Source organism: Haliotis asinina, chromosome 8, assembly GCF_037392515.1.
Source record: "Haliotis asinina isolate JCU_RB_2024 chromosome 8, JCU_Hal_asi_v2, whole genome shotgun sequence".
Taxonomy (NCBI): Eukaryota; Metazoa; Mollusca; class Gastropoda; order Lepetellida; family Haliotidae; genus Haliotis; species Haliotis asinina.
In genome coordinates this window covers 39,888,625-39,902,204 of record NC_090287.1, presented here as the reverse complement: position 1 = coordinate 39,902,204, position 13,580 = coordinate 39,888,625, and the positions used below count along the sequence as shown (strand labels likewise).

The 13,580-nt window shown below is 43.2% G+C and overlaps 1 protein-coding gene across 2 annotated transcripts; it reads left to right on the top strand.

Annotated features, from left to right (window-relative positions):
• Nucleotides 1-1,027: 1,027 nt before the first annotated feature.
• Nucleotides 1,028-13,092, top strand: LOC137294593 (triokinase/FMN cyclase-like). Of its 2 annotated transcripts, XM_067825644.1 has the most exons (16): nucleotides 1,028-1,168; nucleotides 1,723-2,031; nucleotides 2,502-2,612; nucleotides 3,105-3,289; nucleotides 3,712-3,790; nucleotides 5,055-5,179; nucleotides 5,709-5,793; nucleotides 6,066-6,155; nucleotides 7,821-7,937; nucleotides 8,556-8,699; nucleotides 9,053-9,187; nucleotides 10,413-10,531; nucleotides 11,376-11,479; nucleotides 11,674-11,707; nucleotides 12,171-12,257; nucleotides 12,686-13,092. In XM_067825644.1, the coding sequence occupies exons 1-16, from the start codon at nucleotides 1,099-1,101 to the stop codon at nucleotides 12,830-12,832; spliced, it is 1,941 nt and encodes a 646-aa protein (XP_067681745.1). In that variant the 5' UTR covers nucleotides 1,028-1,098; the 3' UTR covers nucleotides 12,833-13,092. The 2 variants fall into 2 exon arrangements, with proteins under 2 accessions (XP_067681745.1, XP_067681746.1); XM_067825645.1 differs by lacking the exons at nucleotides 1,028-1,168; nucleotides 7,821-7,937 and adding an exon at nucleotides 6,889-7,005 and having other exon boundaries at nucleotides 1,824-2,031; nucleotides 12,686-12,832.
• Nucleotides 13,093-13,580: the final 488 nt, after the last annotated feature.

The following is a 13,580-nucleotide window of genomic DNA, read 5'->3' as shown; positions in this document are numbered from 1 at the left end:
TGTTCGTTGGGTAGCAGGACAGTCTAAGTAAACTTAGACTCAGCATATTTGTTACGCTGCTATTCTGGGGTTAACAAGCCCTCGTAGAAGGTCGTATCAGCTCAACTTTTGGACTGACCAATCAGAACACAGTTTACCAAATCACGAAATTTAACATCCGCACGTACCTTTTGAACCTATACCTCAACCTTTACTGGGTAGCAGGGCGAAGACAAGAGCGTCCATGGTGTATCCACTACGGTCATATACAATATACAACTAGTTCTACACGTGACTAGAGCAGGGAAACAAGACATCCTTGTAGATAACACCAACAAGACTTCTCATCAGAGGAAAAGATCAGAATCTTGTCTTCTTTATCGTCCGCGCAGAGGAAGAATGTTTTGCCGCCTTTGGGCAGGCCAGGAAATTCCTTGTGTTGGGGGTAAGCATGGCCTGGTTGACCGGAACCACCCATCATTAATACAGTTTGCATAAACATTTGTTTCCTAACACCTTATCCAGAAATACTGTTGGAGTCCGCTGTGTGCATGTGTACAACTACAGAAAAGCAGTATCACCTACTTTTATCAGGAGGTATCCATGACTACCACCTCGACTGGACGTAGACATGCCTGGATAGCTACAGCCTTGGTGGAACACAACCTCAGAGTAACAACGTACACGCTCTAGCGACTCCTACACGCTTTCAGGTGTCGTTATAATCAAATTTCGGAGGAGAATAGGTCAGTACTTTGTGAATGCTCTGATATCGTTCACTTAAGAAATAATTTTCTCAGGGTAATAAAGAAGAAGCGCGAGGAAGGTTCGACCAAGTGTACTTGGACGAGACCTGGGTCAATGTCTTGCACACTGCCAGCAGTCAGTGGGTACCCGGTAGGGGTGATAAGGGGTTACATAGAAAGCTGCCTCTAGTGAAAAGAGAGAGACTAATCATTTTCTGTTGGTTGCTCCAGCAAAGGCTTTCTCCCAGGCTGCGACTTGGTATTCAGGGCAAAATCCACAGATAACAGAGACTATCATTCCGAGATAAATGGTTTTCCTCGATTGGGTTAAAACAAGTTGGTACCAGCTCTACCAGAGAAGTCTTTTATCATAATGGACAATGCCTCATACCACAACGTGCAGGACCCCGACAGTAAAGCCCCGACATCGAACAGTCGAAAAGGTGATATGATATCATGGCTCGACAAATTTCACATCGCACGACCTTCAAAGGCAACGAAGCCTCAGTTGTATGAGATCATGAAAACCTGGTGAACCTGATGGTGAACCTGTCTACAAAGTTGACAGTTACATAAAATGTAAGGGTCACGATATTTTGCGACTTTCACACTATCAATGTGACCTTAACCCCATTGAAATGATATGGATATTGTCAAAGGAGACGTTGCAAGGTCAAACACAACTTTTACATTACATGACGTAGAGGTTTTGGTTAAAGAATCACGACTGAAACTAAAGTTTTCACATATCAGAGAGCTGTTAGGTATTAGTTAATGATAAACATGTGTACTATTTATATTTATGTGGCAATTTTGTACAATGATAAAATGTGCAATTCATCGGTCCGTTTCTGACTCAAACGGTCTGTAATTATATTTAATTATACGTTAATTGGTTACTTATAGGTTAACGCTTTGGTCCCGTCGTTTCCGACGAGACGATTTGCTGTCCAAGGGGTCGAGGATTCGCATCCCATATTCGTTGTTATGTTTTCAGCGCCAGTGGTAAACGTCAACGCTTCAAAACTCGACGTTAACCCTATAACAAACTCACTCACTCATCAAGCTAGCACGAGCGCAAACAAGGAACTGTGCAGTATGAGCGGACAGGGCAGCAAGAAGTTGATCAACTCCGTGGAGCGATGCGTGGACGACATGCTGGAGGGCTACGTGGCCCTCAACCCTGGGGTGCGTCTACTACAGGGTCATCGCATCGTGATCAGGGCCGACGTTGAGGACTACGTGAAGTCCGGCAAGGTGGCTGTGTTGTGTGGAGGCGGGTCTGGGCACGAGCCAGCACAGTCAGGTAAGAACAATGGGAAGTATACTACCCAAATCAAGTTAAAGAACACCCGGAGTTGAATGGCTGTGTCTTGCAACAATTTTGTGGTTTTGTGGCACTCAACAATATTCCAGCTATATGGCGGAGGTCTTACCTCGAACCAGACGTAGGACACCTAGTGATCACCACTATGAGCATCGATCTACGCAGTGGGGATGCCGTTGGTCGCCTCTTACAAGTATCGGTTGTTAAAAATCAGATCTAACTTGCATCCCCACGGCTATCTGACGATAAAAGTCATATGAAATCGCGTCCGACGTTATTTAACTTTTTAAGTTCATGATATATAATAAACTTTTTTAAATCAAACAAGACAGCAAATAGCACACAGTGCAGTGGTAAACCAGGTAAAATGTAAGTACGAAACCGAAAGTGGCTTCTTCTCATTCTTAATGAAGGTGATACAATAATTTTGATTGATTTGTCTGTACAAGGGTATGTCGGGAGGGGTTACCTGACGGCATTTGTGGCTGGAGCGGTGTTCGCCTCTCCCCCTCCACAGGAAATACTTCCGGCAATAAGAGCTGTGGCCAAACGGAACAAGGGTACGTGTGGCGCTCTATCTTTGAAATTAATCACTGAAGTCGTTGTTGTAGGAGTTATTACTTTTAAAAGTAAAACCATCCGATATGGTTATTAGAATATTTACTTAGGATCTGTCTCTGTACTGCTTTTGATTCTACTTCTGAAAGTTCATGGAAGATGTTGCTATCACTTACAGTCATGTCTGGAGACTGGGATGAATCGGTTTTCTCTAAGTGATGGAGTAAAATAGTTTCTGTGCATGACTTGTAGGGAAACTGGGGGTTTACAACTATCGGAAGTCAGTGTTGGAATATCAAAATTACGCTAAGATCGACTTAGGACCCTAGCTGATCGTGGGAACGTTGATCTTTGTTCGAACAACCAACAACTAATTCAGAACCAGTAACACAAGGGAGACCGTCTTTCGAGTTGGAAATTAGATGTGACAGAATCACATAAGTTCCTGAGAAGGTAACTCCCATTCTCCATGTGTTGTGACTGTGTCTGTACAGGCGGATGTCTGTTGTCTGTGGCCAACTACACAGGAGATCGACTCAACTTCGGACTGGCCTACGAGAAGGCCCGACAAGAGGGGATCAAAATCGCCATGATAGTTGTGGGCGAGGACTGCGCCGTGACGACCAACGACCGCACTGCGGGTCGAAGAGGACTTGTTGGATATGCCGTTACAAATAAAGTAATTTAACGTTTTGATTTTAACATTCTGACCAACGTCAAAATATTCGAGATCACTATTCGTGGTATTTGCTTACAAAAGGAATCTTGCATCGAAATCGAATCGATTTTTTTGTCTTTTTACCCTTAATGCGTTCAGGAACACGAAGCCTCTGTGTCGACATTGGGCGGTGGGATAGCCTAATGGTTACAGAATTCATTCATCACGCCGAATACCCGGGTTCGATTCCCCACATGGGTACAATGTGTGGGACTCGTTTCTGGTGTCCCCAACCGTGATTTTGCTGGAATATTGTTTAAAACGTCGTAAAGCTAAACTTCATCACTATGACGGGGTCTGTGGTATAAGCGGTTCCGGTACCCGCGGTAACTTCCAGTCTCCCACTGCTGGTGCCTGTACAAAATTCGTTCACTGTTCGTTAGATTGCTGGAGCTTTGGCCGAGATGGGCCGGAGTCTGGAGGATATCGTTGAGATTACTACAGCTGCCACCAAACAGATGGGTAAGTCAAGTGTGAGGACATCCCCTGTCGTTTCTAAATAGGTTTTCACAGCGAAATAAACTATCTGGGGAAAAAACAAAACATCATACTGTTGAAACTTGGATTTTATGACATTTTCATATTTTATAACATTGTCGCTGATATGATGCTTGTCAAGATACCCGCATCATTGTTTCAACATTGAATCACCATCTGCTGTTTGCTTCATCTAAACATCGATGGATACATTTTTCTGGTGTTTTATACCAAACATTTCGCTGCCGTGCTCCACGCCCTGTAAGTGATCTCGGAGTTACGACTGACGTTATGTTTGTCTTAAGTCGACCTTAAAGTATGGGAGATAATACCGTTTTATCTCTAAGATCGCCGGTTCGCGTCCTAGATTTCTAGGCCTAGTGTTTCGAAGTTCTCTCAGTCTAAGTAAACTTATCATCAGTACTTTTCGTTACACTCCACTACTGAGTCTAACAAAACCTTATGGGAGTTCGCGTCAGGTAGGATTCTTAACAATCAGAACACAGCTTACCAAATCGCGAAAGTGCACATTCGCACATCCCTTATGAACCTTTCATCTCGAAAAGGTTCGTACCCAACGATTCCGAATGCTATTTAGCGTACGATCGCTTCCGGGTGATGCACACGGCTTACGTATAGCCATGACAACGGTGAGTAAACAGTCGCTGAAAATAATGTTTTGGACAGTATTCAAGGATCTTATCTTGCGGAAATATTAGCTAATGGTAACCATGTCATCAGAAACCCCAAAGCGTATATACTGCAGGTCAAATAGCTGTGTTATATGCAGATTTTTGTTTGTGGAGAGATCTGTGTCGGTGACCTGAATATTTTGAAAGTCCCTCCAATCCCTAAATATATAGTAGGTGTTGTCTGATTGGTTAAATCTATTTAACCGTCTCGCATTTGATTGGACTGTCATTGGTTGCTCAAAGGTTACCTGACGCGACCTTCTACTAGGTTTTGTTAGACTCAGTGGTGGAGTGTAACGAAATACACTGAGACGAAGTCCTGGGCATAGATTATCGAAGTTCTCTCAGCGCTAAAATAGACTAAGTTACTGTCAATGCATGGCACATACGCCTGTCTTAGCGCTAAAAGAGATCCTAAAAGCTAGGCCCTGGTGATTATGGTGTTTGGTCTGTCAGAGAGGTTTAAACTTCAGAGAGATGCGTCTCCTTGGGTATTATCCCTATTAAAATTATGACCAAATCCCTGTAAATTCCCGCTCCACCACTCCCCACTTCAGGGACTATCGGCTTGAGCTGGAGTGCGTGTTCTGCGCCAGGATCTGGACCGACGTTCAGCCTCGGGGACGATGAGATGGAGTTGGGTCTGGGGGCACACGGAGAGGCTGGCGTCAAGCGCATGAAGGTCTGGGTCCTTTTCGTTAACTGTATACGCTCAACAATTAGATGTCAAACTGACAGGAAACCTTTGTGCAATTACATGATCATTACGTGCCCACTTCATATACAACCTTGGTTAGTGGATGTGCAGCGTCTGCCCGAGGAGGGAATATCGTTGTTCGATCACCAAGCAGAGCCAAAACGAAAATAAGTTACTTGTTGCTACCTTGCCTGCTGCTTGGCGTTAAGGTGGAAAATCAAGTCCAGGTCCTCCTTTCACACAACACAAAGGTGATCGTGAATCACTAAGGTAAGGTTAAAGAATTGACGTTAAGGTTGACCTTGAAAGGAACCCCTGGTCGGCTTGAGGGCGGTATGCTGTGACTCGGTAGGGCATCTCCGTATCCTAGCACTATTAAACCTTCATAAAAGGCTGTACAGTCAGTCACACACCTACACAACATCATACGCTAATTTACCTTATGAGGTACGTTATTGTCCATGCCGTCAAATAGCATTCACTCTGTAGCATTAAATGCGGTTCCTGTTGGCAGATGACGAGTGCCAGGGAAGCAGTGAAGATCATGATAGACCACATCACCAACCCAGACAACCCAACATATCTCAAGGTCACAAAAGGTGAGGGTCACGACGACCTTTTTCCCATCCGTTACATAAAGGCATAAATACGTCTTGACTTTCCATAATTATTACTCGGACATTACCGTGATTACAATAAAACGTTTCGCGTCTGGGACACCTTTCATTTTAGAACTGCTGAAAATATAGCTACCTTTACAATGCTTATATGCATTATAATGCTTATGGGACTCTTCAACAAGATGGTGGTTCTCGTCTTTTAGGTATACAGCAGAAAACATACATAAATATTTCCGGAATCTTGTTTACAGGTGACCATGTTGCCATCTTCATCAACAACCTCGGCGCAACCACCGTCATGGAAATGAACATCGTCGTGGGAGAAGCTATATCGTACCTTGGTGAGACCCAATACTGGAACATGTCACTTAACGGGAGTTAGTGAGCTTAACGCCGAACTCAGCAATATTCCAGCTTCATGTCGGCGCTCTGTAAATATTGGAGTCTGGACCAGATAGTGTTGTGATCTACAGCATGAACAACAATCTACACATTTGGTATACGATGAAATGTGTCAACCAAGTCAGTGGCCTGACATGGGCGGTCCCAGAGGGAAGGGGGGGGGGGGGGGTCATGGGGTTCGACATACACACACACACACACACACACACACACACACACACACACACACACACACACACACACACACACACACACACACACACACACACACACACACACACTTTTTTAGATCACTTTTTCAAAAGGTTTATTGCGTTGGCGGAGCCAAGGGGGATCCAGAGGGTTCAAACCCCCAGGATACACACACCCTTTCCAAATTCCTGGATCCGCCCATATCTGACCACCCGATCCCGTTAGTTGCCTCTTACGACAAGCATGGGTTGCTGAAGACCAATTCTTCGCCGGGTCTTTAGCAATTTGAAAGAAGTGGATTGCCCTTAACGTGTTTCTACGAGGATGAAGATTATTATTTTTACTTTGACCTATATGCATGTGGTGTTTGAGACGACGTCCGTAAAACTTTGATCTTTGTCTTCAGTCAAATATGATGATCTATCAGTAAGAAAAACATTTTTTTATGAATGAACATCTTCCTGATCAAACATATTGCAGAACACATTGGGGAGTCGGTTGAGCGATATTACTGCCAGTGTTTCTTGACGTCCATGGAGATGGCGGGAGTTTCCATCATGCTGATGCTTCTGAATGACACTCTCACTCAGTGTCTGGGTGAGCTCGGGTGCATGGCAGCAGCATGACATCAGCATGTCACAAACATGATGCCTCTGAATGACGCTCTCACTCAGTGTCTGGGTGAGCTCGGGTGCATGGCAGCAGCATGACATCAGCATGTCACAAACATACAGTATTCATGCATTCCTGACAACCCCTATTACAACCTTTCTCGGTGGCTAAATGAATATTCCAGCCATGCCACGACGGTATCATCCTTCGGGGACAGACTATATATTGCTGACTGTAATATTAAACTAAATGCAGCCAGTATTCCTCCCGCCATGAACGGACGCAGGCTCGATTTCGTGTAAAGGCGCTTTGTCTGTCGAGAGCCCAGTCTCCAACAATGATCGACAACTTAGCCCACGTCAACGAAGTGATCTCAGCGCACGAATTACTTTAAGTCTGTGTTAATGTATGTGAATAACCATCGTCTTAGCGTATGACAAGCCGTTTTCACAATACTGATATCTTACATTATTTAGAGATCTCTTGAATGAAATTATAGGTATCTTGCATTGAAGATAACTCCTATTGAATTGAAGATAATAGAAAACAGAAAATTAATAAATCTACAATGACATCCATTATGCCGAGAAATGCAATTAAGATGTTAAGAAGCATAATAATGATATTTTGAAAAGTATGAAGGATGTCTTCAATTGAAATGGAGATATCTTGTCATATTAACTCACCCTGGTGCTTTCTTTGAGCGTTACAAGCTCCTGTGGTGTAAAAAACAGGACTGGTTATGTTCTCTGGTCACGATGGGTATACGAGAAGACACAGGTGCATATCTTGTGTTGCAGAAAGCATGGGTATGCATGTAGCTCGCGCCTACAGCAGCCGCTTTATAACCTCCATGGAGATGGCTGGCATCTCTATCACTTTGCTCCGCCTGGACAAGACACTAACACAGGCTCTCGGTAAGTCCGCATCTCACATCCTTGCTAATGCAGCGTATATTATTGTGCGATATGTAGCCAGTCTACCTTCGTCCCATCACCCCAACAACTTCATGTTGAACGCTGTTTAAAAATACTCAATTGAAAACAACTGTCCAATCAAATTGCTCCCATGAGCGAAAGAAAGGGTGAGTTGGTTTAGACAAGAACACGAAGCTTTGGTGATGAGGTTGAGAGTCTTTTAGAATAGTGCGAGAACATAATATACTGGGTAACAGTCAATGAAATTTGAGAGCAGATCAAAATCCTTCATGTAACATGATGGCATACCAACTGTAGGTTTCATTTCACGCACGCATTTGTAGGGGCACGATATATAATCTTTGTTGTAATACCTGCACCGTTCCCTTAGTGATATACATGTACTTTCTCATGTGTTAAAAAGAAAACTTAGATACTTCGAAAGCAGAATACGTAATGCGCTACTGGTTTTTTTTGTGTGTGTGTTTTGTGAGTTACGTGTTTCCACGAGGGAGTTAATGACTAGTAAGAGTATTTCTGTCAGTGCTGATAACAGCACTGATTTATATTGTTTCACTCATGTAACCGACCGTGACCTTCAAACATTCTCTCGTGCAGATTATCCAACTGATTCTCCACACTGGCCACGCCCACTTCTACCACATGGAGTGACTGACAGGCAGACCCCGCCTCGTTTAGTGCTGCATTATATTGAGGACACACCTAGTGCTACACTGGAGGGCGGTGCGAAGGTAGAATCAGGTACGTGATTGTATGATAATCGCAGTGTTCCAAATGTCATGACTTTTCAAAAGTGTTCAATATGATGCTCCAATAAGTCTTGAGTCGGGTCGGGTCCCTTTAGAAGTGATTGTGAAATCTCCAAGATCAGTATTTGTGGACATAATGGTTTCCCTATTCCAAAGAAAACTGCCGTCATTGAAAACCAGAATCCTAACACTATAAAGCTGGTGAAGGTCTAGTTCAGAATATTTTTTTAAGCTTTATTAAATAGTTTAAGATGTTATCTACGTTAGCTGAGATTCAGTATGGAAAACACTGTGGTTCAGGGACTGTGAGACAGACTAGACGAATGTCACTTCTCCACATTTCAGATTATGCAGGCAAACTGTTCGAGGTCATAGCGCACGTGTCCAAGAAACTGATTGAGAACGAGGCTCGACTGAACCAACTGGACACAGAGGGGGGAGATGGGGACACGGGCAGTACACTAGCACGAGGAGCTAGAGGTGAGCGTCTGAAACCCACAAAAAATGTTTAAAATAATACATAAAAGGTGATAATAGTTATTTTGGTCCCCTGAATTGGTGTCAATAATAAACCAGTGTCGTATAAGACAGGGTAAAGAGCGTTCCGCACCTGCAGATACAGTAGCCTTGAAATATACTGAGGGAAAAAATAAGGGATGTCTTGAAAGTGTTCCTATATTTTTTCCAAGGTTTCTTCACTACCTTTGTATCGCATAACTTGTGAAGAAACCTGCGAAAAAACACATGTGCTATTATGTGATCCCTTATTTCTGTCCATCAGTATATTTATCCCTTAAAGGTCACATGCAACCAAAAGAACAAACATAAATAAAACACAGTTATCACTTATTCATGATATATAAAATGTCTTGCCGATTACGAAAAAAATAAACAAAACTAAATGCGTATAATCGCAATACTTTATGTATAAGATCAATATTTTGTACTTTGGGGGTTTACGTCCCTCGAAACGAAACAGCCTCGATACCGAACCCAGTCAGAGTCGGTGGGTGAGCACTCAAGTGTAGCGAAGCATTTTCATTGGCAACTGGTTCATTTGAAAACGGCTCTATGTTTATGGCTTATAAGCTCGACAGGTGCTAACTTCAAATTGCATGTGGTCAATGATTGATTGTCATCAGCACACAGGAAGACAAAAAGGTGTCAATAAACAAGACACTGAGTTTTCTCTGTAACAGAGGCTGCTTATCACAATCAACATGTTTTTTTATGTAACGAGTAAATTATTCACGTGTTTGTGTACACATTCAAGCTTAGACTACAGCTCAGGACCTCATACTCCGGGCAGGCATACTGTTTGAAGCTCCGCGAACCTATTCACTGCACATGCGTTATGAGATCAGCACAGCATAACTGTTGAAACCACTAAAATTAGTGAATCGTTTGAACTCCGATTTCGCGGGCTTTTTTCATCGCAATTTTTTTCAACTTCATAGGTTGAATTGGAATTTGTGATGATTTGTTACGGTAAGTGCATACCGAAAGGTATCATAATCTACAAAGTTGTGTTTTACGTGACGTGTGACCTTTAAAGGAGGACTTGGCTGAGGCAAGTCGGCATTCCAAATAAATATGATTCAAATCATTCAAATACTTTTGTGAGTAGGTAAGTTGTCAGGTAATGCATAAAGAATTCGAAAAAAGGTATGATATTTGTCAAGCTGTACTGTTTCCTTTATTTTAGCCATTTTAAAGCAGCTTGGTAACAAAGACAACCCCGGTTTGCCTGTCGATAAGCCAAGTTCCTTAGTCCAAGCTCTGGCCACAACAGCTGAAAACCAGATGGGGGGCGCGTCGGGCGCAGTGAGTGGTTTAGTGTTGATGATTACAAATGCACCATTCCAAACGAAATCCCCGTCCATACCAAACTGGGTCCCGTTTCACAAAGCCCTCGAAGCTCTACAACTATCAGCAGTAAATATTACAGTATAGAAAGTACGAATACTACGAATGACAGACTCGAATGTCCATGACATATGTGACATGGATGGCCCATTTGTCTAAGGCGCCACTGTCACACTCTTGTAATCGTGGGTTCGAATCCTAAATCCTTATTATATATTTGGTTTGTTATTCTTAAATGTTCAAGTGAGGTTCACGAAAGTGGAATAGTTTTCATACCTCCATCACTTACTGAGAGTGAATGAGTGAGTGAGTTCAGTTTTACGCCGCCCCCAGCAATACTTCATCTATATGGTGGCGGCCTGTACATAATTAATCTTGACAAGACAATCCAGTGATCAACAGCATGAACTTCGGTCTTAGCAACTGGGAAGCGATCTGTAAATCAAGTCAACCCGATCCCGTTAGACGCATCTTACGACAAACATGGGTTACTGAAGGTCAATATTCTAATCCAGACCTTCATGGGTCTCGCTGACTGTCCTCATTCAACTTTAACCAGACGTGTCATGATGTAAACAGAGTAATGCTCACGGGGGTTTAGGGGTAGGCTAGTGGTTAAAGCTTTCGCTCGTCATGCCTAAGTCCCGGGTCCGATTTCCCATATGGGTATAACGTGTTAAGCCAATTTCTGGTGTCCCCCGCTACGATATTGCTGGAATATTGCTAAATGCGGCGTAAAACTAAGTCCACTCACAGCGTTAAAGCCAACTACCTTACTCATCCCATGACACACCTCCCTCAGCTGCACAGCCTTCTGCTGACGTCATCGTCGAGCTGTCTGAAGGACTCTGTGACGGTAACGGCATGGCGTGACGCCCTCTCACATGGGATTGACGCCGTTAGAAGGTGAGCCCTTCTTACATAACGTATTTTTCTGCTGATATAGTGGCTATGCTAAATGATGTACTTTGCTGATATTGTTTATATAGCTAAATGCTAAATGGTGCACCTTGCAGATATCCTGTGTATGGCTGAATGCTAAACGGTGTATAACATACCAATGTGGTATGTAACTAAACGCTAGATGGTGTATATTGCAGGTACGGAGGCGCTGAGCCCGGAGACAGGACGATGGTGAGTAGTGGCGCAGACATTTAAACGAAACTACTTCGTATCTGCTATATATCATCGGTCGTTCACAGTATACTTTTGTTATTTCATTTGAGCAATCGAATATCACTTTTGATTTCATTTGAATAGGAACCACATAGAGCCAAACTGTATGAACATCGGAGCATACCATAGTAGGCTTGAACAAAGTAAATATTAATTACAAAGTTCTTAAACTATCATTTTATACCTCGAAGGTTAATATATTACTAAGGATGTAGCGTCATGTTCATTTAATATATGAGACTTTGTGTGCAGTCTGACAGTGATACGACCAGCTGTACCACAGAATACAATAGTTTACCCAAACCAGAGGGAACGTGTAGCGCATCTATGCGTAAGTGAACAGCCTCTAATCCAATAACTTGTGTTGACATGTGGAAGTGATGACCGTGACTTACTGTTCACCTGACGCGTCTCTCCGCAGCTGGACCCTCTCTGTGCTGCGAGGGATGTTCTGTTATCTAGACTGTCAGAGACAACGCCCATCCAAGCCTTCACGGAGGCGGTTCAGGTACGTGACAGGGTAGCACATATCTTAATGGGGAGGCTACGTGTTGCATTCTTGACACTGCCATGCTTGTAACACAATTCAAGGTTCAGTTTCGGTCAAATAAGAAAGAAAAAACAAATATTACTCTTGACGAAAGCAGTTTTGAAAGCTACGGCTTTAGAGCCAAGCTAGTGTTGTGTTTGAGGAAAGTGTCCTGTTCCCCTTGAGTTGGAACTGCTGAAGCTAGTGCATCGTGTGGTCCTGAATCCGGTGCTCGACTTCGAATTCGTCAGAAGAACATCCACAGATCGAGATGTGTCGATTTAGGATTTGTATACTCATGACATCCACAAAACTAGTCATTTATGTTTAGGGTAACATATATATATTCGTGTGCTGTTATACCGTCCTGTCCACTGTAAGAGATATTTATCAATGGTCTGTCGCAGGCAGCACAGAAGACAGCAGAGGCGACAGCGACAATGAGGGCATACGCTGGACGGGCCAGCTACGTCAACCCAGACCGTCTAACCCAGCCTGACCCCGGGGCCACGGGGGTAGCAATTTGGCTCAGGGCCATACTTGAGAGACTGTAAGAGGCAACCAGGAATATATGAACTTTTACAGATTCACAGAAGAATGCTTGCGTCGCCAGTCAACATTTACGGAGTTCCCCAATACGGAAGATCGATCGTTCCGTTCCAAATGGACAGTATCCGCAGTGAAATATTGCAGTGTGACCTCTCTATGATGCCTCATCCTTGTTTCTGGTTGAATTATTATTGTAAATCGATTGATTTATGGTCACATATGGTCAATGCATATATATTTGTATAATAAGACACGCTAGCAATTATTCTAAAGGTTTGTTTCTTGTTTAACGCCACCCTCAGCAATTTTCCCGCTGTATACACATCAAGTCTGGGCCGGACAATCCAGTGACTGACATCAGGAGCATCTGTCTACACAATCCTGATTAAAAAAATGTGTCAACCAAGTCAGCGAGTTTGTGCACCCGATCCTGTTTGTCACCTCTTATGACAAGGATGGGTTACTGAAGTCCAATTCTAATCCTCAGGGATTCTATTCCTAAATAACCATTTTATTTTGAAATAACAGTTTTCCGGGTTATGGGTCCCACCAGAAATCGACTTTATATAAACGTAAGCCAAACTTAAATCACAAGCACACCTTAGTGCAAATGGGTTGCGCAGCATAGAGAAAATGACCAGTCTTCTTACATGTTTCGCTAGCATAGAAGAAGACTTTTCATATTCTATATGCTGCGCAACCCCATTTGCGCTTCAGTTGCCTGTAGAGAAGACGTTATCCCTGTATTATGGC

Excerpts from the sequence above, each read along its gene's own strand:
- LOC137294593 (XM_067825644.1), top strand. The coding sequence starts at position 1,099 with ATGGACAATGCCTCATACCACAACGTGCAGGACCCCGACAGTAAAGCC. Across the intron at positions 5,794-6,065 it reads ATATCTCAAGGTCACAAAAG|GTGACCATGTTGCCATCTTC; the intron begins GTGAGGGTCACG and ends TCTTGTTTACAG. Across the intron at positions 8,700-9,052 it reads CGGTGCGAAGGTAGAATCAG|ATTATGCAGGCAAACTGTTC; the intron begins GTACGTGATTGT and ends TCCACATTTCAG.